A 22,720-nucleotide genomic window follows, 5' to 3' on the forward strand; every position below is an offset into this window, starting at 1 on the left:
CTGGCAAATTAAACACAAGTGCGGTGATTATTTTGAATAGGTAAATTACATTCTAGGAAGCTTGCAGCCTTCGTAGCATTGTCATTAGGTAGCCGCTTGAATACAATTTGTGTAACCTTGGCCGAGACAGCCTGTCATTTTAATGTCAGTGTTTTATCTGAAGAAGACATCATCCTTTCAAATACGCAGTACAGGTTCTTTAACAGAAACGCCTGAGCAGAAATGTGTTAACAGTTGCAAATATGAAATGCTATCAGGTTCATCACTGTAGCTGTTTGTCATCGAAATGTCACAGAAAACTGCTTTAATGGTATCTCACATAATATGTTGGTGGGGGGGGGGAGGGAGAATTGGAAACATCTGTACGTTGGATGAAGCCCGGGAAGCAGTCCTCAGCTGAGCAGACAATATGATATATGCATTTCTTAGGTAGCAGTTTTAGGTGGCTGGGGAAGAGGGTCTGAAATGGAATTTGCATGACGTCCTGTCTGCATTGGCGGAGACGGTAGGGGTTACAACGGCCGGTGAACTTCCCGTGTTTTTAAGATGTGCATTTATTGTTTGCAGGTTCCAGTCTCAGTGGCTATGATGACACCCCAAGTAATCACTCCTCAGCAAATGCAACAAATCCTCCAACAGCAAGTGCTTACACCCCAACAGCTGCAGGTCCTACTTCAACAACAACAAGCGCTCATGCTTCAGCAGGTAACGTTTCCCGACTCTACGACATAGTAACTCTAGTGGTAGTGAAAGCCCTTACATCCCTTCCTCTCCCTAGTAGATTTGGTAAACCCTTTTAGATTGGTTCCTTGATCCTTTATTTGCTAAAAGGGTGGGAGCACCACACATGGGACCAAGTTTTCCTCACACAACCTCCGCTTGGGAACAAGGATTGGGCTTTGCTATGCACTAAAGGTTCATGGTTTCCAAAGTTGGGCAGGTGCCACATTGAGACTTTTTGTCTACCTAAGCTAATTATTTTTGGGATGTAAGGATGAAGAAGAAACTTAAGGGAGTTTTGCATAATGTTGGGTTCGTCCACTGAGCTTCAAGTAATTTGGCAACATCAGAACCAGGGTTAGGGGGTCTTTAAAACTCAACTGCAAAGCAAGACTCTATAATCCTAAAAAGACTTGAGTCTCTTCACTTTCTGGTGAATGCTAGGACCAATGGTTGTGTAGTTATCCGAGGGAATGGGAGAAAAAGATGAATGTAAGCATCTTCTGTCCTACTTTCTGTGGCTCAGAAAGATAAAGACCACTGTCCATATAGTTTCATATAGTGTTGGGTTTGTCCATTCAGCTTCACCTAATTTGGCAATGGCAGAACCTGGGTAGGGGTCTACAAAACTCAACTGTAAGGCTAGAGTCAACAATCTCAAAGACTCTTCGCTGTCTGGTGAATGTTAGGACCAATGGTTGTCTAGTTATCCAAATATATGTGAGGAAAAGAGAATTGGTGGATTTGTAATTGCGATCATCTTCTATCTTATTTTCTGTGGCACAAAAACAATACCACTGTCTACATAGTGCAACTGAGAATCTCCCGACCTATCTCCAATAGAAGGTCATGATGTTTAGGCCAACAGAGTTGGTAAAACCTTTTATTAGAAAAGAAGTCGATACCATACAAGGGTATTTTTAAGTGATTGATCTGCTTAGAATAGAGTGATCTACTATTGACTTATTCAAAGTGGAGAGGGGACTCCTCGTACAAAAAGGCTGGGCCATTGTGATTGTCTGGCACTTATAAGTCCCTCATGTAACATCCTGGTTGCTTGCCTTAGGAAGCCCAGAATGATGTGCCAAGGATGTCAGGTGCAGGAGCGAAGACCGGCTGCCATGGAGGATCAGATTAGATGCGGGACTAGGGCAGCACAAATCAAGTTGTCCATCTCTAGCCGCTGAATAGCAAGACCCATAACTCGGGTGCTCTTTTAATCATTGTTTACTGTGCTGTATTGATTACATCCCATGTCGCTACTGGAACCAATTACTGGCCTCAGTGGTGTATCCCAGAAGCCATTGATAGGACGGAACAATAGTGGCTCCAGTGCTTGGTTGTACCTACATATCCCATAGTGTATGGGCTGTGCTCACAGGAGGAATCCTGTACTGTGCACTGATGCAGAGAGGTTGCTCCTGTGCAGGAGACCCCTCTGTATCAATCTTATACCCTACCGCAGGGGTGGGGAATCTTTTTTTCTGCCAAGGGCCATTTCGATATTTTTACCATCCTTCAGGGGCTGTACAAACTCTGCCCACAAAGTACATCCTGACTCTGGCACTGATTTCAGAACTTAATCTTTCATTGCATGCCCTTCAATGTTCAGTAGTTCACACTGTGTGTGTGTGCTAAGGCTAAGTTCATATTGCGTCAGCAGCAGCCCATTCAGCACATACGCTAATGGGCTGCTGTTAGCGCAAGTGCCGGCATTTGCATTGCCCTAGCGCAGATAGAGCATCTGCTAGCTCTATCTGCGGTAGCGGTGACGGACCCGGAAACGCTGCAGCCCGCGTCTCCGGGTCCGTCACTCAATGACGGCACATCCCTAGTGCACACCCATTGTGGGCGTGCGCTAGCGATGTGTCCGACATTGCAGTCAATGGCGGCCATAACGGACTACATGACACTGCGCTTATGCCGCGGTGTAACGTAGTCCGTCTAACGGACACCATTGACGCAGTGTCAACCCAGCCTAACGGAGCAAGAAGAAATAAATGAACTGGTTGTCATCAAAATACAGCTCCTTGCCCAAGAATGCGGTCCCTGAAAATCTGGTCAGGGGCCTGATAAAAGGTCATCGAGGGGCCCTGGGGCCTGAGGTTCCCCACCCCTGCCAGGACATATGAATAGGGGTTATCATAAACAATCCTTAAGATTTATTGCTGGCACTGTGTAAACTCTGCAACAATACAGACCATAGATTGGGCCAAGGGTAGGCACTCCACTGGAAGTGGCTGTGGGTGCCATTTGCATTTTATTACGGGTCTTGGCAGTGACATTTGCCCTATGGGTCTATAGACTCATGCACTCTATGTTCTGCCCTGTATGAGGGACATGTCCTCCTCCCAATTATGTGCTATTTTTCTGTATACAGTTTTTTTTTTTATTCCAATGGATTCCATTTGCTTTTATTCTGTTCCTTCTTTTACTTCGGTTATCATTTTTTTTTTTTTTTTTTCATCCCGTCTAATGAAATTGAGTGGATTAAGGTCCATGTATATAGTGGCTGGAGGTAACCGTACTTGAAACCCATCATTTTAAATGAAAGCACGCATCGAACAGGCTAGATTTACCATGTTCCTCTCCAAGGGCACCGTGTCTTTGTTGTTACAAACATAGGTCATCCCTTGCCTTATTTTAATTAGCCTATATGGGGAAGAAGAAGAAGGGAAAGAGAGAGCGAGAGAAAAAAATAATAATAATAATGATACACCATGTTTCCTATCAGTACAATTTGTAGATTACTTTTCAAACGGCGACGCCAAGAACATCGCGAGCACGCTGAATTTATTGTCAGATTTCAAACGCAAAGGTCAGAACATTCCAGATAAAAGAATGCTATTTTTCAAATCGCTTTTGTGCCACAAGATGAAAAAAAAAAAAATGCTGAATTGTCACCGGGTACACGGTAACTGACACTGGTTTCCCTTTTTTTCACAGCAGCAGCTTCAGGAGTTTTATAAGAAACAACAGGAGCAATTGCAGATTCAGCTGTTACAGCAACAACATGCAGGAAAACAGCCGAAAGAGGTAAATCCTGCGCCATGGGCAATTTTGTCTTTTCTTGGCTTGGCCCATGGGTCATGGTCGGTTTTTGGAGATCTGGTCCAGTCAGTAGTAAACCACTATACTGTGCCATAGGGAGGGAAACTGTGCAACCTGATGGCGGAGTAGTAGAATGGGCTCATTCAGACCAGCTGGCGTACTATCGGTCTGTGTGCACCGTGGACGGCACATGGACCCATCATAGCCAGTGTGCCAGTGCACATGACGGACCAGTTTGGTCCATTTTACAATTCATATCAAAATAATGCATCCAATGAAAAAGGTATGCAATTTACCGTCATGACTGGCTTACTTTTCAATATGGCAGTCTGAACCCGGTCCCGGTCTTAGTTCAACTAGGCCCATCTTGCGGCATAGTTTTTTGGGGTTTTTTTAAACTTTTTTTTATTGTTTGATACTTGCTTTTTTTTTTTTTTTTTTTTCCCCACCTTTTCCTCTAAGTTCCTATTATTGGACGATGAACAATATTGGTTGATCCCTATCTAATGTGTTGACCATACTATTTTCCAAAAGGGCATGGCCCATATCATCATTGCTCGGATTGATGCATATCGGTCCAATGGATGAACAAGCATGGGTCCTGGAAGCTGCTCCGACTGACAGCTATTTATCCCATGTTGCTAATGCATATGCATGCTCCGCACAGATGAACATCCATGTATTTTCAGTAGGAAAAAAGGACTAAGCTGCCACGAGACACCTCTTTGTTTTCCTAGGAAAACGAAGGGATCTCGCAAAAAACTTGACGTGTCCAATCCCTCTTTCCTCCAGCATCAGCTGTTGGAATGCTCCCATCTTAGCCTCTTTTTGTAAAAAAACAAAAACATGAATTTGAAAGTGTTTTCGTGACATTCTTTTGCAACAAGTTTTTTTTTTGTGCAAGTAAAACTTGATTTTTTTTATAGCACTTTTGAAGTTCTCTGGGATACATGGAAGGAAAAAAAAAGCCAAACTCAAAACATAAAAAAACCCATAAACACAAAAAATGCAGAAAAAACTGAAATGGCATGTTTGTAGAATTTAAAGTGACAAAGCGAAAAGAACATTACCTTCAGCCCCTTGCTGTTGGACTATTGCCCAACGAGTGATCCCACCTTGAACAAATTTTAGATTTTTGGAACATGCAGGAGAACTTTTGAGGAAAGGGCATGATGTAAAATACTTATGGGAGGACAGGTTGGAAAAAAAACATTGTTTTTTAATAATCGAATCTGTATGAAGACAACAACCTAAATCATCTAGAAGAGACCAACCTTGACAATAAGGCTTCAGCTGGTTTTTCGAGTAATGCATCAAGTAATGGGATGATTGTCTTGTAACCTGGAAATGGCAGGCCATGTGGCCATGATGGGGTCCGTTTATGTGGGGTCTCATCGTCTTTTCTGCTGGGAACTGAAAACTAGATTCAAAGGGAATTGCATTGTTAGTGAGAGAGATATATATTTCCTGTAAGGTTAATGGAAAGAGCATGGAGGAGAAACAAGCCCAAGATATACTTCACATTTGCCAAGAGTCCCAATTTTGCCAAGCCAGTGTCAAAAATCGGGCAGCAAAATGTCTTCAGTAAAAAAAATTGAAAAAAAAAAACACACAAAAGTTGCCATTTCGAGGGCATTCCCAGGTGTTTCTGAAGGAAGATATGACAAAATCCAACACCATAATGGGGTTAAATTTTGATCTTGCCTTGAGCCCCCCTTGTTCTTTGTGTACCCCTGACTATTGCCACCTCTAGATCCCAACTGGAGAGCCACTGGTGATATCAAACAAATTGTACAGATGAAAGCCCAATCCAATTAACATTTTATTTGGATCAGTCGGATGATAAGTTGGTAAAATGTAACTGACCAATTACTGCCGTCATCGCCCACCAGTCTGACGCGGTCCCATGTGGTGTGGGTGTTGTGCCTACATCTCCGATATAATGAACTGTGAAATGCGGTGTAAATAGGACAAGCAGGGCCGGCTCATTATGTGGAGGGAACAGCATATGTCTTCATGTGGCCGGCACCATTGTGAGCCCCCGCTCATCCGTCTATTCAGACCGCATTTCTGTCTCGTGCACGGAAGAAAAACCTGACAATCGATGGTGTGTTATAGGATCTCATGTCGTAGAACTAAACCGCTATGGGGGCATTTGCTATTACCTGGACCCAAGTTTTTTCATTAAGTGGAATTATCAGATTGTGGGATGATTTATTCTCACTAATTTGCCCTTTTGTGACATAGTTACTTATATATCAATACCTTAATGCATAGGCTTTATAGGACTTGCCCGTTTCACACATCTACGTACGGACCACGATGCACAAAAGAGAACGTTGGTGTTCTGACCTGAACTTGGCAGCCTCATTGCCATAAAACAGCCTATAATTGCAAGTAATCTATAATCCATATATGTTATGTTGCAGGCTGTTTTATGGTGGCCTGTTTTTGTAAAATCTGTGACCTATTTGTGAAACCGCATCGAAAAATATTATTTTTTTTTGCTGCTTGCTCCCTTTATAAAAGAAGCAATTGCGGTAAAAAGTATAGGGCATGGATTCCCCAACTTTTTTCATCCCAAGGGAATCTGCAACCATGTATTGTTACCCCATACTGAAAATTATTTTCAGATCTCGCCAAAAGCTTTGGCAAGATTGCCGTATATTACATGATTTATGGTGCGGAGATTTCACGTCTACTAGAAAGTGGTGCAATTCGACCTGAATATTGAAGGCGTTTCTACATCTGGGTTATTCAAAAATCCTCAGCATGCCGCTTTTTGCCGGCGCACGTCAGCCATGTGTGAGTACTGTTCTAGCCATTTCTCTAAGAAACACTCATCAACAAATTGACATAGCACCAACATAGTGGGAGAAAAAAGGGGAAACACCCTTGCACTGGCAGACACACAAGAGGACCCATGTGCCAGAACAATTTATGTACGTGGACACAGTAGAAAAAAAAGGAAACTCCCTTGCACTGGCAACACATGAGAGGGACCATGCGCAAGAACAATTTTTGGGGCCTTTGAAGCCTAAGAGCTCAGCATAGTGCTTTGGTGGTAGAAAATGGGCCCTGTTATGTCTTGGACCTTGGTGCGACCACACAGGTTGCACTAATGATATGTCCGTCTCTGCTCCCTTGGTTGGATTCGAAACCAAGACCCCAGCGCAGAAGCACAACCGCTTGGCTTCCTAATGGCTTGAAGCCCTATCGAATTGGCCTTGGTGCATGCGCCATGTATTTTCTTTGCCAACTGGAAATAATCTTAAAAAAAACAAACAAAAAGAGATGCTCCTGCAGTTCCTTTACTAATGCTCCTCTTGTCCCTGTCCCTGCCGAAACTGAAAGTAGCCAAAAAATCCTCGCTCAACCAATCACTTCCTGAGGACAACATTTCTGGTGAGAAGAAATGGAACAGAAAGTAGAGACCAACCAGGATCGGGTTGGGATCTCCTAGATAACCTCCTTTAAAAGGAAATCAGATGAACACCTTGGAATAGTTTGACTTTACAGTACTAAAAAAACCTCTAACAGTAGAATAAAAATCTTGCCGGATGCCCTCTTGGCTCTTCCTCACAGGTTGATTCACCTGCTAAACAATGCCATCAGCGGGCAGGTTGCGGAGTTGTTGACATGGACACAAACGTTCTGTTTCTGCCCATCCATTTCATTACGAGGAGTGCTCCTAGTCCTGTAGAAAAAAAAAAGGGAAACAGATTAGAAAGTGTCTAAAATGTAAATCTAACGGGCCAACAGTAATTAAAATGGAAATGGCACGAGGAGAGAAATGCATGTAATTGGGAGATATCGCGGCGCAAAATGCTCTTAGCTTTGTTTTGCTGGCTGTTGCTTTAATTCAGTAGGGCTTATTCATCAGTAGCAATTCAATGCGTGTTAATGACTCTGAGATGCAGGCATCACTGTGGACAAAGGGATGATTATTGTGCGGTCAAAAGAAGTTCAAAGACAAGAAGGGAATTTCGTTTTTTTTTTTTCTTTTTCCCCCTCAGAGATCCACATTCAAGAGCATACAAATTAAGCCAAATGTTAGAAACCGCAGTCTGAGAGCTGACTTCAAAGTCACAACTCTGTAATTAATGAACTGCAAGCTTCAGTTTGGACAAGTCGTGGTTTGACGCACTCATAAATCAACATGACAGTTCTGTTTCGGCGGCTCAGACACCGCTTGTCATTGAGTCACATCAGATGTAAACAGTAAAAAAAAAAAAAAAATAGAGAAGAGAGTGTTAGATAGAGGAGGCGCAATTGATCAACAGAATTGGGAAAAACCAACTTTTGAAGCGCATTATTCTTGATCACAGGAAATGGCTGTAACCTCCAGAGGGTTGCGCTCTCCTTCTGCCAGTCTTTTCCTTTTTTTTTTCTTACTTGAATCCGATTTCTAACAGCTTTAAAAAAAAAAAAAAGAGAATAAGAATTATGGATCTTTTCCCTTGTGGCTGACAGGCTCTCGCCCCCTGTTGTTGTTTTGTGCCTCTTTGTTTTCAAAGGCATCAAATTTTTTTTAATGATCCTTTAACAATTAACCTCTTACTTGGTATATTAGACCTAGTTTTTGGATGACTTTAGAGTTCTGGCTTGGTTGGGTTAACAGACCCTATGTCTATTTTTTTTTTTTTTCTTTTCATTCTATTTTTTTTTTGGAGTGTCCAACATGAACACCAACTGATCTGCTTTTGGCCAAGATAGACAGGAAAAGGGCCTCTCCCGGTAGCGACACATTTATTCCCTGGTGTGCAGAGGAATAACCTCTTTATTAGGCCGTTTCCCTTTTACATGACTTAATGTTAAAATAACCTTTAGTGTCATGTTTTCTCATGTTCTTCACAGCCGGAGTTCCAGATAACTGTATGAAATCACTGTAGTCATCTGTCTTTTTTAGCTTCGCCTTTTATAAGGCTCCACCTATTGGGGAAAGAACCAGTGTTTGCTGATTAACAGCATTATGAACAATCCAAATCTTTGTTGGAAAATGACCTTACGATAAAAAAAAAAAAAAATTTTTACTGATCGTTTTGGGTTCACAGACCCTTGACGAAGGAAATATACTGAGAGGCTTTTTCATTGGCGGATGGAGCTTTACTTATTCATGGTCATCTTGGATAATTTTTTGATAGTTGTGCCTGGCAGTTGCTTTTGCCATTGCTCCTATATAGGGCCAGGATGTACAGTGTTGTCCATCCTTGTTTTTAAATATACTACCTGTAAGCGAGAGGATGAACAGTGGGTCATTGAGTCTTTTGTATGCCCTTATGTTGTTTTGGAAAGATTGAAGGCAGTGTAATTGATCTTAGATGGATGAAGGTGGCCAATGGCCATACTCAATAGATCAATGTCTTGTGTTTCATGGTGTCAACACTCCTTCCCGTTGAATGTTGGAGGAAGGGTGTATTTGGCATGTTTGATTTTAACATGTCTGATTCTTTAGTTCTTCGGGAAGTTTACCCACCTCCTGAAGGTGTAAGGGTTCTTTCAGACATCCGTCATCATCGGTCCGATCTTGGACCGTAATGTACGAACTGGCTGTTTGTCTCCCTGACTCCAGCATAACGGCTTAATATATTTCTATGAAGCTGTCACAATCTGTTCAGAAGATGCATTGTCAGTCCGTGCATTGCATTACACTGATGGCTGAATGCCCTCTTGATGTTCAGACCACATGCACGCTCAGCCATACTGAGTATGCATGTATGTGGGGTCAGGAGGAGCAGCTGTTGGCCAATCAAGCATTTGGAGGACAACTATCTAAAGTGTATGTCTAAGTTTATCTTTGTTTATACCCCTTTGCAAAAAGACACTGAGTGGACCCTCTCTGTTGGGAGAAAAATGGAAACTATGCTGCAAAAATTCCAAGTAATACCACCATTGAGTGGAACAAAATAATACTGCCTTACTTGTACCAGAATAGCACTACTATGCTGCCAAATAATAGATCACGGTACTAAAATAAGAATTCCATACAGTGCCCTAAGACTTCCGCCGTATGCTGCTGAAATACAACCCCAGTCTGAGGGTACTGTGCGAGGTATCAGAGAATTGTCATCTTCTTGAGGAGCCAGGTGAAGGTTCATAGATGGTGACAGCCCTATGGCATTTAATTCTTCCTTTAATCTGGCCCTATTTCTAGTGCAGAGCTTTTGTATTGGTTGAAGAGTCTTCTATCACATTCCTTGACCTTTTTTGAAAGTTATGGAGGCTGGTGGGGTGCCAGTTGGGACCCCATCAAACCACTCTGTCTTAAGGCTCCCATACACATTAGGTTAACGCCGGCCGAACCTACTAATATTAAGGGACTCAGTCGATAATCTAATATATGATGGCCTCCTGACTCTTTCACAATGGATGATGTCAACTTTTGGATTGCCGATCATTTTGTTCTTAGTGAGATATGCTGCTGCCAGAGGAATCAGACAGATGTTCTCTTGTAAAGCACACCGAAGTGCACGGCTGAACAAACAGACTCTTATATGGAGAAGTCGGAAGAGATGGCCACCGCCGAATGATTGGCCAAACCGTTAGTCAGATGCCAGCTATCTATTGTGTATCGGGTCCTTTAGCATGGTTACTTGTGTACTGAGCCATGGCAGCAGTCTTTACCCAGGGTAAAGGAAAATTCTAGCCAGGACTCTTTATATTCCAGATGTCTTCGGCATCTATCCTACATCTTGTCATGTTCAGGGCAGGCAGTTGATTAAATGCATCCTTCAACATCTATAGAGCCATACTTTACAGTCCTCTGTTATCATCTTACTTTTCCTGTGCCGGGAGCACTAGGGAATTACAGTCACTGATAGCCGACATGTCCATCATGGAACGGCGTCTATCCTACAATTGTACATTTACAGTAAGATGAATCAGCAAGGACTACGAGAAGACAGTGGGGAAACCATGCAGCTGTCATAGTTGATAATTAGCTTCTATATTTGTTGTTTGGCTGTAAGGACTCTCGCCCAATTAGCAGTGTGTTTCAGGTCTCTTTTCCTTAACCTCCATTGTTAAATATGCAGTTCCCTTGAATTTTTAATTGATGGCCAGTTTACCCGGAAGAATGGAGACTCAAATTTTCTTCTTTCCTAGTTGACTTTGCTTTATTTGTCTTTCATGTAGCTTGTTGAGCATATTTTTTTTGCTTGTGAGAAGCTGTGGGATTTAAGGCCTACATCATCCTTAGCGAAAAGTCAGACGATCCGGTTAATTTCAGCTGTGAATGTGTATAAGGGTCTCCTGACTCTCCTCCGACAGATCATCAAACATGTTAATATTTATTGCCTGATCCTTTGGCTTTAGGGGGTAATAAGCGGAGTCCGGCATCAACTAACTTTCTTCTACCCTTGAAAAACACTCAAACGCTATGCCAACTCAAGCACGCATGTGTATAAGGGAGTCGGGAAATATAGTTGTCGGCCAACAGCTATTGAAGTCACATGGACTTGAGAAGATAACTTACTTCATTACCTGAAGTATGCATATAGTATATCCTTGACTACTTTACACAGACCTTTGTTATATGGCTGCATAATAAAGATCAACTTGTTGGAACCTCTTTTCGGTTAAACTAGAGCAAGGCCCATGGACTAGAGTTATTTGGACACCTATTGAAGGACATTGTAGGCAGCATGTATATAGTCACTTGCCAATACCACATCTTCCACCAAAAAGAAGTCTCCCCTCATTTTTTGAGAGTTGGGGTGAGGGTTGTCCAAATCCCTCGGCACAATTCAGTTTAGGCTTTGTAAGGCATTTCTGTGAAAGGGATTGTAGAAATTATCCTCTATCGATAGGATAGGGGATAACTTCCCGGCCTTACGGTTGGGGTATCCCCAACAATCCCAGGGACAAGGTTCTGAAAAGCTCTGCCTGAATGAAGCAGTGGTCGAACATGCACAACTCCGCTCCATTCATTCTCTATCAGACTGTTGGAAATAGCCAAATGGAGTAAGTGGAAGTGTACATGCTCAACCTCTTTTTCATTCAGGGGTAGCTCTGTCGAGCTCTGTTCTTGTGATTGGTGGTGGTCCCAGTGGTCAGACCACTAGCTATTGAAAATCTATGCCCTGTCCAAACTTTGGTACAGTTCTCTTAAGCTACTCTTAAAACGTATAATCCAAAAACAAGTTGTTTAAATCAGATTTTTATACTAAATATATTTTAATTAATTGCCGTTAAACTTTATTATAATTTTTCACGTTTTATGTGTTTTTGATAACTGCAACATAAGGTATCACATTACACAGGTTTCACCTTTCACAAAACAGTGATCTCACATGGCGCCTCCTCCCACTCCCTGCACAATCACCTCTGCACAGGTCCCAGAGCATGCTGACAAACACTTTCCCATGTAAAACAAGAGGGGATTATAGGGAGAGAAATGGGAAGCGCAGACTTCTGAGTGTAGTAGTTAGTTTCCCAAGGTGTGTACTCAGTGTGAATCCACTCACCTTTTTGGTGTCTTGATATACTGTGTATAGATCCAATCCATGGATCACTCCATTCCTCTTTCCACTCAGTTTGCTGCAAAAGATCTGGGAACTGATGAGCGCACTGAACAGTGCTTTCATAAGCGAAGTCGAAACCGGTTGTATTTTAGTTTGAAATAAAAATCATCCTTGAATCAGAATATCGAGTTCCATCATCATCCTTCAGGAGCGCATATTGCTGGGAAAAACATCCACAAAAACACTTTCCCATAGAATTCAATAAGTCATCTCCAGACTACCAGTTCCCATGTTCCACGGCTGTGGTTAAACCTATTTCTGTACAAAGTAGAGCAGAAGTTCAAGCAGCATGGCCGCCCCCATACAGAATATATATATATATATATATATATATATATATATATATATATATATATATATATATATATATATATATATATATATATATATATATATATATATATATATATATATATATTAGTACAATCCTTTAATTTAATATGAATGAGAAAACTGTATATGTTTCAATATCTGCTTCCAATTAATAAAAAGAATGATGTAGGTGATACATTCCCTTTAAGAAGATCTGAATGCACTACCGTTTAAGAAGTCCGCCCTTTTGAAAATTACAGCATCGACATGAAATAGAAATACTCCAACCTAGGTTATCAGAAAGCAAAGAACAACCCGCCACTTTGTCCTCTCGCAATATGACAGTTTATGTTAGGCAGTAGGGAGTAACCCAAGAAAGGAAAACAGACCTTTGACAGGCGCTTAAGGGAGGGGAGCCGAACTGCAAGTTTTATCAGGATATTTCAGTATTTTAACACTGGCTACTGACCTGTCAACAGAGCCGAGCAGAGACCTTTTTTTGTGAGCATTCAATTGTGAGAAGTAAACAGAAAAACTTGTATCCTGTGTTTGGTAACTGGGTGGGGAGCGCAGTTTGGCAACATAGATTCTTCTAAACTTTCATGGACAATGCGTCCTGTATACTTTTATATCCTGCCTTTTAGTAATGTGGAAAGCCTCGGTATTAACCTCGGTACTGATAGCAGACACATGATCATTTCTGAGTCTCCTGTTCTGAAAAATGTGTTATCATTATTCGGATCTAGCGCCAACTGTCTACATAATAACAATTGTTTTCATTGATTTGATACATTACCAACTTATATTTATAGGCTGTAGCTTTACAGGCTGTAGCTTTATAGGCTGTAGCTTCATGGTCCAACAGTCCTGACACATCATGGTTACTCTGTGACTCCTGGAAAGTAACAGTCGAAAAAATCCTATAATTTTCTCAAAGCGGTACAAAGTGGCTATTATAATTGAAGTTTTATTTCGACTTTTTAAGCCTTTTACTTAAAATATAATCTATAAATGGGCTTAGATTTTATAGAAATATAAAGATTTGTATAAGATTAGAGGTCCTGCTTTTTTTTTTTTTTGTTAACTCTTTTTTTTTTTTTTTTTTTATAAACTTTGTCTAAGGTCACGTTCAGTATTTGGTCAGTATTGTACATCATTTGTAAGCCAAAACCAAGAGTGGGTGATAAATACAGAAGTGGTGACGTGTTTCTATTAGATTTTTTCTCTGATTGTTTCACTCCTGATTTTGGCTTTTCCTGATGTAAAATACTGACCAAATACTGAATGTGTGAACGTGGCCCGAGGGAGTGTTCACACTTGAGTTTTTGGAGCATAGACCGATCTGAAATTCCAAGTATTTGTGGACTGTTGAGTTTTTGAAGAGGATTTTTGGAGAGTTTCCGCTCTAAAACTTAGAAAATGACTCATGTTGCCAACTTCGTGTCAGGAGATCCGTGGCCAGTCCGTGTATTGTGGTCTGTACTAGGATCGTAATATATAGACATTTGGGTTCGGCCTAAGAGTCTGATAAGCGTTGGTGGCAATATTAGCCCATGGACAAGAGTGGTGCTGTTTCTTGGGGAAAAAAAGCTAGGAAAAGAAACTCTAATTTTATACCCCCCTCCAGAAAGAGGACTAATCACCGGGTTAAAAATAATCCAGTTTTTGCTCCTCTTTTATTCCCGACATTTCTCAAGTATTCCACGTTTTTTTTGTTTTTCAAATCCACCGTAAATTTCCAGAGATAGGGCCTTTTTACTTTGAATACACTTTACCAAGGGGGCAGTGCTCACTAGATCCTCTGGGGCATATTTTTAGGATCCACTGGGGCGTGTCTTTAGGATCCACTGGGGCGAGTCTTTAGGCTGCTTTGCATAGTTACCATGTGAGCAATGGTAGCACTAAATAAAAAGGCCATACCATTGCTCACATGGTAACTATGCAGAGCAGCCTAAAGACTCGCCCCAGTGGATCCTAAAGACACGCCCCAGTGGATCCTAAAAATATGCCCCAGAGGATCTAGTGAGCACTGCCCCCTTGGTAAAGTGTATCCAAAGAAAAAAGGCCTATATCTCTGGAAGCATTGTGGATTCAAAAGCAAAAAAAAAAAAACAGAATACTCAGGAGAGCAACAGGATTAAAATAAGATCAAAAACTATTCATTTTTGACCTTATTAATGTATTCCATTGATTTTTCCTTTGGATTCCCTCCTTTTAAAAGATGAATCTTGTCTACATAAATTACATTGCTCTAGATCCCACCACTGAGCTCCAATATTGATCTCCACAATTTGGGACTTGTCACCACTAGTGATGAGCGAGCGTGCTCGGATATGGTGTTATCCAAGTATCTTGTGTGTGTGCTCGAATAATATGTTTGAGTCCCCAAGGCTGCATGATTTGCAGCTTTTAGACAGCCTCAATGTATGTGGGGATTACCATATAACTCGAGCATGCCCGAGATTCTCTGATAACACCCAAGTAGTGATGAGCGAGTATACTCGTTGCTCGGGTTTTCCTGAGTACGCTCGGGTGGTCTCCGAGTATTTGTGACTGCTCAGAGATTTAGTTTCTGTCTCCGTAGCTGCATAATTTCCAGCTGCTAGACAGCTTGAATACATGTGGGGGTTCCCTAGCAACCAGGCAACCCCCATTACGTACTTAGGCTGGCTAGCAGCCGTATATCATGCAGCTATGGAGACAGAAACTAAATCTCCGAGCAGTCTCAAATACTCGGGGACCACCCGAGCGTACTCAGGAAAACCCGAGCAACGAGTATACTCACTCATCACTACACCCAAGTATGCTTGGATAAGACGATATCCAAGCTCGCTCATCACAAGTCGCCACCTATTCTCCCTTTTCCCCCAAGACTGCTCCCAGGAGGAATTGCATGGATTAGTTGATCACACATGCGGCATTTTTTCTCCATTATGGCACCGTAGACGGTCGAGCGCAGCACCGTGCTTGGCTATCTTTGAATGATGCATCAGAACGAATGCATGACACACTGATCCTTTCCACTCCTCCTGGACGTGATCTTGGAGCCAGTGAAGAATAAGTCCCTTATTGTGTTATTTTTGGAGCCCACACTGATCTAACAATTATCATCTATCCACTTCTATAGACCAGAATGGCGTCCAGACAGTTGAAACATCTGTAGGTATGATTTTCCATCGATTGCACCATTGGTTAACATTCTTCATGTGTGTTTTTTACAGTCAACACCCAACCCTATAAATTATATTTGCATCATTATAAACCCTTCTTTATGCAACCGGTGGTGATGCAATCAGTGGCCATAAATGTCCAGATCTGAGATTTTCCAACTTTTCAATCTAATTTTCCATCCCGCTGGAAAATACAGTAAATCTTAGTTTCTATGTTCTGCTCTACAGAAGCTGGAGACTGCCCGATCTAGCGGAGAATTGTGGTCTTCAGCTTGAAAAACAGATTACCGCTTTTGGTTCTTTCAATTTACATATGAATTTTGTCCTCTTAGACAATGGAAGTGTTTATAAAGTGCAATACATATACATTCATAGATCCATACATCATCCTTATCGTATCAGTGACCCAAATCGTCTCCTGCGCTCTTTCCCCATTTGTCATATGTGCCTCTTATTACATTTTACACACTTATTTCGAGTAGCCTCCTCGGAATTAACTTAGTCCTTTTCATGGCTGCGCGGTTTATAAGCAGCTGGGTTTGGGACTATTTATTCATCTCCATTGAAATGTACAAGAGTTTCTAAAGATATCCGACCTTATTTGATAGGATCAGACAGAAGAGTTATAGGGAGGGAGAACTTCACGCGCCTCATGTCTACGAAGTTTGTCGGATTTTTTTTGTCCAGGTTTAACTTAGAAATCTATTCATCCTATGAACAGTATCTACGGCTTCCTTTTCATGCAGGTGGTCACGTATCCGTCAACATCTCTCCAAAACCCTTGTTGAGTTAGTACCCTGTGTAGAGCCCCATTCGGCCACAGTGAAGAAGAGTTCCAAAATATTGAGCACTTTAGAGTCCCCTAAAAATGTTAAGTCATTCCTTGATGCAGTAACACACTTGTCCGTAGTCTAAGATATTGGAATATTCAGTTGGTGCAAAAATGTGCCACAGATTTGCAGATTTCACCCATGCTACATTACAAGGGGTGAAAAAATGGATCGTAAAATCCACTGGGGTGGTTGGATGTGCACAGGTAAAATCCACAGAGGATAATCCAAAGGAATTGTATCCCCTGTACATCTACTACGAGCTGCAAAGCCAGACACCAACGAGAAGATTTTCGCTCTTCTGTTACTTCCCCAAACGGTGCCAGAACATGCTGCCAGTGAAGCGGCCCCCGATCTATGTTCACCACCCCGCCATACTTGTCAACAGGCCACTTCTTGTTCTTAGGCTCTGTCCACATGTCCAGTTGTCATCCCTTTATAATGGATCCAGCTTAAAAAAAAAATGAAATGGAATAAAAACTCATGCACACTTTCCATTTTGCATCAGTTTTTGTTTCATATATATTGGATCCATTTATTTCTAGTGGTGTCCCTGAGGTATTCAGTGCTGGTTGCAGTATGTAAAAATGGATCCATTAATGGATGACATAACAGATGAACAACATCTCATAGGCTTCAATGTTAGAAAAGTTGTGGCCAGACAATAAAAAGTTCTGCAGACTTGTTTGGCTGCAATCCATCCAAAAACCTAAAGACATTTTTAGGACATTTGTGCCCCATTCAAATGAATGGATCTTGTACTGTAACATATTTTTTCCATTTTTGTCATCCCAAAAATGGATCCAAAAACTGATATAACCAATGGATATGTGAACATGGCCTTAAATTGGCTTTATAGAATCAGCGCCATTCCTGACCATACACTCTGCCTGGTCGCTGCAACTTAGATCCATTCCCGTGTATAAGACTCTACGTTAATAATTCCCATTGTTATGCACAAGATCATAAGATTATAATCTGGGTCTGCTCGCATCTACATCGGCAGATGAGAGGGGCCCGTGACGTCATGTCTACAATTATTCGCCAGCTGGTGATATCTGTAGACATGACATTACTGATACCGCTCACCTCCTAATGTAGATGTGAGAATAGCCAAATTGCTCCTTTTACATGATGGACACCAAAGGTGCCTCACAGGCTACTATTGACCCTAATGGGCTGTGTTCAGCTTCCGTCATGGTGTCTAAAGAAGTCTGTTGAGGTTCCTTCCTTGATTCTAATGGGATCTATTGAGAGAGGTTCCTTCCTGGTGTCTAATTGGGTCTGAGTTTCCATCATGGCATCTAATGGGTTTGTTCAGGTTCTGTCCTGGTATCTAATGGAATCTACTGAGTTTCCATTCATAGTGTCTAATGGGGTCTACTGAGTTTGTCATGGTGTCTAATTGGGGTCTACTGAGTTTCGGTCATGGGGTCTAAAGCGGTTTGTTGAGGTTCTGTCCTGGTATCTAATGGAGTCTGCTGAGTTTCCATTCATGGTGTCTAATGGGGTCTGTTGAGGTTCTGTCCTGGTGTCTAATGGGGTCTATTGAGTTTCCATCATGGTGTCTAATGGGGTCTGTTGACGTTCTGTCCTTGTGTCTAATGGGGTCTACTGAGTTTCTGTCCTGTTGTCTGTTGAGGTTCTGTCCTGTTGTCTAATGGGATCTATTGAGTTTCCGCCATGGTGTCCATCATTTTCTGGAGAAAAATTTGTAAAGCACGTTGTTCTACTCTATTTTTGTCTAGTAATTTTGGCTAGAGCCATGGCCATTGAGGAGTCAACGCATTTGTGAACAGAGCCCAATCGAATTGTAACTCCAGACTCAACCCGTAGACACGAGGGCCGCTGTTCTGGACACAAGCAGACATTTTCTTTCACCACCCACTTCAGACACTCAGGGAATTCAAAACATTGATTCTTCTTCATCCAAAAGCTTTCCAAAATCTACTTTCGAGTCACCTTCTAAACACTCCGGCAGTCGTCTAAACAGTTAATCTGCTTTCTCCTGGCAGATCTGCGTGGAGTGTATAAGATCTCCACCTTGATATTATTCCCAGCAGATCGGGGATATTAGATAATTTCCTTCTATTTATTGTACAACTGCACAACGTTATCTCTCTATCTCCTGGAATAATTACGGAGGAAATCTACAGTATTATTATGTTGTGAGTTTTTTTCTTTTGCTTTTTTTTCTTCTCTTATGGCTGGCACAATGGGAGAAAAAAAAAAAAAGAAAGCCCGACACTGGTGCAATGTGTTGATGTTTGAGACAACAAAAGTTTTTTTTTTTTGTCATCCTCCCATTGTTCAATAAATAACTTTAAAAAGATACTTATCAAGTAAAATACCTCGCCTGGGTGTCCTCGCTGAACAAAGGGAACAAAAAAGAGGCAAATCGAGAATGGAAACTCTACTTAGCGGTAGTCATTGCATCTGTCTAGAGCCTGGAGTAGTGCACTCGCCTGCTCAAGTAAGATGTTGTTTGCTAAATTATGAATGTGTGTAATTAAAATCGAGTCGCTGTTTCTATGAAAGATTTACAATGTTATTTCATCGTTTGTCATGGCTAATTAACAATATTAGATGAAGTTTTTCTTCTTCAAAGGTCTGATTTTTTTCTCATTTATTTATGTCAGAAGTGATAAACAGAGTACTTAAAAGCATCTCGGGCGGTGTGCTGAGAAAAGCAGCGTGTTCACTTAACACCTCCAAGGTTCACGGTTCGAATCCCAGCGGAGACAGGCGGCTACGTCTCTTGCGCTGAATATAATTAATGATTTCAAAGTAGCCAGTTATAGGATTCTTTTTTTCATGTATTAGTTTTAGAAGGGTAAAAGGGGCGTTTGGTATAAGCAAAGATAGAGGCCAAAAAAAAGTAATAGTTCACTTCCACCTTACCTGGATTATTAATATTCACCTTAAAGCTTTTTTTTCTCATTGCGTGCGGTAATTATTGATTCGTTGCGTCCTCGGATGGATTTCTCATTGTGCCGCAATATTAACAGACCACTTTGCACTCCAACTTCCTGAAGTTGAGCTGCCGCACGTCAAGGTTGGCATGTTCTCTTTCTCCCGCAGGTCAGAGTTTTCCAACCTTGGTGTTTCTGAGAAGTTCAAGGGAAACTATCATCAGAAAATGTCCTATTTAAGTCAGATTTTTTTTTTTTATAAATGTTGAAAAAAAACTTAAAAATACATTATGAAATTTAATAATCTTTCACTTTTCACACTGGCTGCTAAGATTTGTACAGTCTCTAATTTCCTGATCTTTCAGGAAGAGTTTTCAGCGGGCTCCTTATCAGCAGAGTCAGGACACTGGATCCACCACATCTCCCCCTGCTCCCTATTTCTTCGCAATGTCCTTTTGCATAACCTCATTATAAGGTGAAATTTTCACACTAGCAGCTAGAGCTTTTATAGTCTCTATCTTCCCGATCTTTCAGGAAGAGTTTTCAGCAGACTCCTTGTCAGCAAAGGCGGGACACAGAATCCACCAATCACAATAGACGACGCCACGTCTCCACCTGCTTTACATTGACCTTTGAACATGCTCATTGGATTCTTCAATACAAAAGATAGGGTCAGCCCCATGTGGCTACTGTTCATGTGTTATTTCCTGAAACAGGAAGTGAGAGCCAAAAATAAGCCTTTATTAAAAAATATATAAATGTTTTTAAATGATACATTGAACACAAAAACCTTTGTTAAACAATTGGTAATTTTCCGTTGATGGCTGCCCTATAAGCTGGCAATACACATATGATATCTGACGGTATAGCGCCCATTTGGTCTTTAGCTATCTCTCTTAACTCCCTCATATACAGTAACATTCAGCCTGGCCGAGGGTTGAAGTGTTTTTTTAAAGGGATAGCAGAGAAGACCGCTGACAGACGTCACTGGCAATGGCTTATGTCTCAAAGAACAAAACGGTCTGGAGTTAAAATTTAAAGTGCCCCATCTTTATCTCCCCGACATCATCTGTCCGGTAAGAACCGGGAGGCCTCCATACACATTAGACTGTTGGCCGATGCCTCCGATATCAGTAGGTCCAATGTGTAAGGGGACCTTTAGTTAGGTACTCTTTGGAAGTTGGCGACACTTGTACAGTTGGGGTGGGGTGGTTGTAAGGATTCAAGGTTTTCTTTGCTACAAAAAAAATGCATCAGAAAACTCTGCTTTAAAAACCATGTTCCCATCTGGGATAGGAATAAATGTTCAATAGATGCATGTCCAACCACATGGACTATAGACACACTGGTTGCATCATCAGTGTAAACCTGGTCCATCCAATCTGACCGACCAACGATCAAATAACCATAATGATCTGACAACTCTCTTGGAACGTTTGAAGACTCTTGGAAGAGTTGACAATGTTTCCCAGAAAACCAAAAACCTGATCAGTGTTCCCCTAATGTTTATTACTTTTTTTTTACCCCAAGGTGCTGAATCATCAGAAGGCCCCCTTACACATTAGATTAACGTTGGCCGAACCCGTCTATATCTGCACATGATGTTGAGGGAGATAAGGTTCTGCTATGTCTGATCTCGGACTGCCAATCATTTTTGTTCTCAGTGGGATAAGCCAGCCTTAGAGGAGTCGCAGTGGCTCTCTTGTAGAGAACACAGGAGCGATTGGCATAGCAAGTGCTCTAGTGTATGGAGAAGTTGGGAAAGATGGCTGTCTATCGTGTAGGAAGACCTTTAACCTTGGCAACTAAATGCACATTCAGGGGATGCAAATGTGGTGTACTCTGCTTGGATGGGGATGTGTTTATACAAATTAGAAAACCAAAAATCAGCATTTCATGATGCAATCTCCAATCTCCCTTGTCAGATATCAGGTATATGTATGTGCTCGGTAATCAGTAGACGACTGGTCACTCACAAAATTGTTGTCATTGCTAAGAATAATGTGTGCATTTACCAATTCTATGCTTTAAAAAGTAAAGTGTTAATAAATTGTCTACAATTGTATAGACATACATAAATGTATCAGGATTGTTTTTTCCCCTCTAACTGCAGAATATATACTGTATATGCAATAGCTTTTCTGAACCATAATTCCCATAGTCCTGTCTTCTCCGTCATCTCTTGCCTGTTGCTGAAGCATGTTGGGAGCTTCAATTCAATGACAGCTGGGTTGCCAAAGGTCTACCCCCTCTCCGTTGCTTAAAACTGCAGAATAATCTAGATTAGACGTGTCTACACTCTATAGAAGCGTAACCTAGATAAACAGAGGCACTTTGAATTGAAAGTCCCCCATTGATCTCTGGATCTCTACAGCAGCGCGCAGAACGCAGACCTCTTACATGTTTAATTTTCTGCTTCCTTTTATAACAGCAACAGCAGCAAGTGGCGACGCAGCAGTTGGCATTTCAACAACAGCTTCTACAAATGCAACAGCTGCAGCAGCAGCACCTCTTGACTCTGCAGCGTCAAGGTCTCCTTTCAATCCAACCCGGACAGCCCACCCTTCCACTGCAACCTCTCGCGCAAGGTTGGTACAACTGAAGAGCTTTTTTTTTTGTCTTAATTGTGTTTCTTGACAGTCTGTCTCAACCAATTTAATAGTCTTCTACCCAGTGATGGTCGTGTAGAAGAGCACCTGTACGATTTATCCCCACTTGTAGTGAAGTCTATACTGAACAATTGACTGATGGTCATCCGGTCAGAAATTGGTGATGGATCTTTTTTTATAGATTTTTTTAAGGCTTGGATGAATGCTAGCCAACAAGACCGGCCACTGGTATTAAAGATTGAGCATGTCGAATTTCAACATGGTCAATCCTTTTGTCCATACCTTGAGATAAGTCACCCCGATAGCATATGAACTCTCTGCCGAGTTGAGAATGCATGTGTATAGGAATGGCGGGAGATGGAATAGCTGTTGGTCAAATTGACTCTTGGGTGACCGTTCACTTAAGCCAAGATTGCAAGAGATCTGATCAGAACGATCTACATATGTATGTTTTCATACAATATTTCATTTTGTGTTGCAAGTGTTGGTGGCCAGACACTTAACGCAACCTGTTGCCAAACCAGCTATTCCTCCAGGGTCCACGATAAACCGGCACGCTTGGCTCCACTGAATGGGCATGTTTTTTTAGTAGGT

General features: G+C 41.6%; 1 protein-coding gene across 19 annotated transcripts in view; it reads left to right on the top strand.

Moving 5' to 3' along the window:
* FOXP1 (forkhead box P1) overlaps positions 1-22,720 on the top strand; it is a 704,299-nt gene that overhangs the window by 579,020 nt on the left and 102,559 nt on the right. For 13 of the 19 annotated variants that reach the window (XM_069736485.1, XM_069736483.1, XM_069736488.1 and 10 more), the window contains 3 exons: positions 568-705; positions 3,667-3,756; positions 21,949-22,105. In XM_069736485.1, coding sequence (XP_069592586.1) covers positions 568-705; positions 3,667-3,756; positions 21,949-22,105 — 385 coding nt within the window. The remainder of the gene's footprint in view (positions 1-567; positions 706-3,666; positions 3,757-21,948; positions 22,106-22,720) is intronic. The other 6 variants (XM_069736487.1, XM_069736491.1, XM_069736498.1 and 3 more) reach the window with 1 other exon arrangement.

Source organism: Ranitomeya imitator, chromosome 8 (genome assembly GCF_032444005.1).
Source record: "Ranitomeya imitator isolate aRanImi1 chromosome 8, aRanImi1.pri, whole genome shotgun sequence".
Taxonomy (NCBI): domain Eukaryota; kingdom Metazoa; phylum Chordata; class Amphibia; order Anura; family Dendrobatidae; genus Ranitomeya; species Ranitomeya imitator.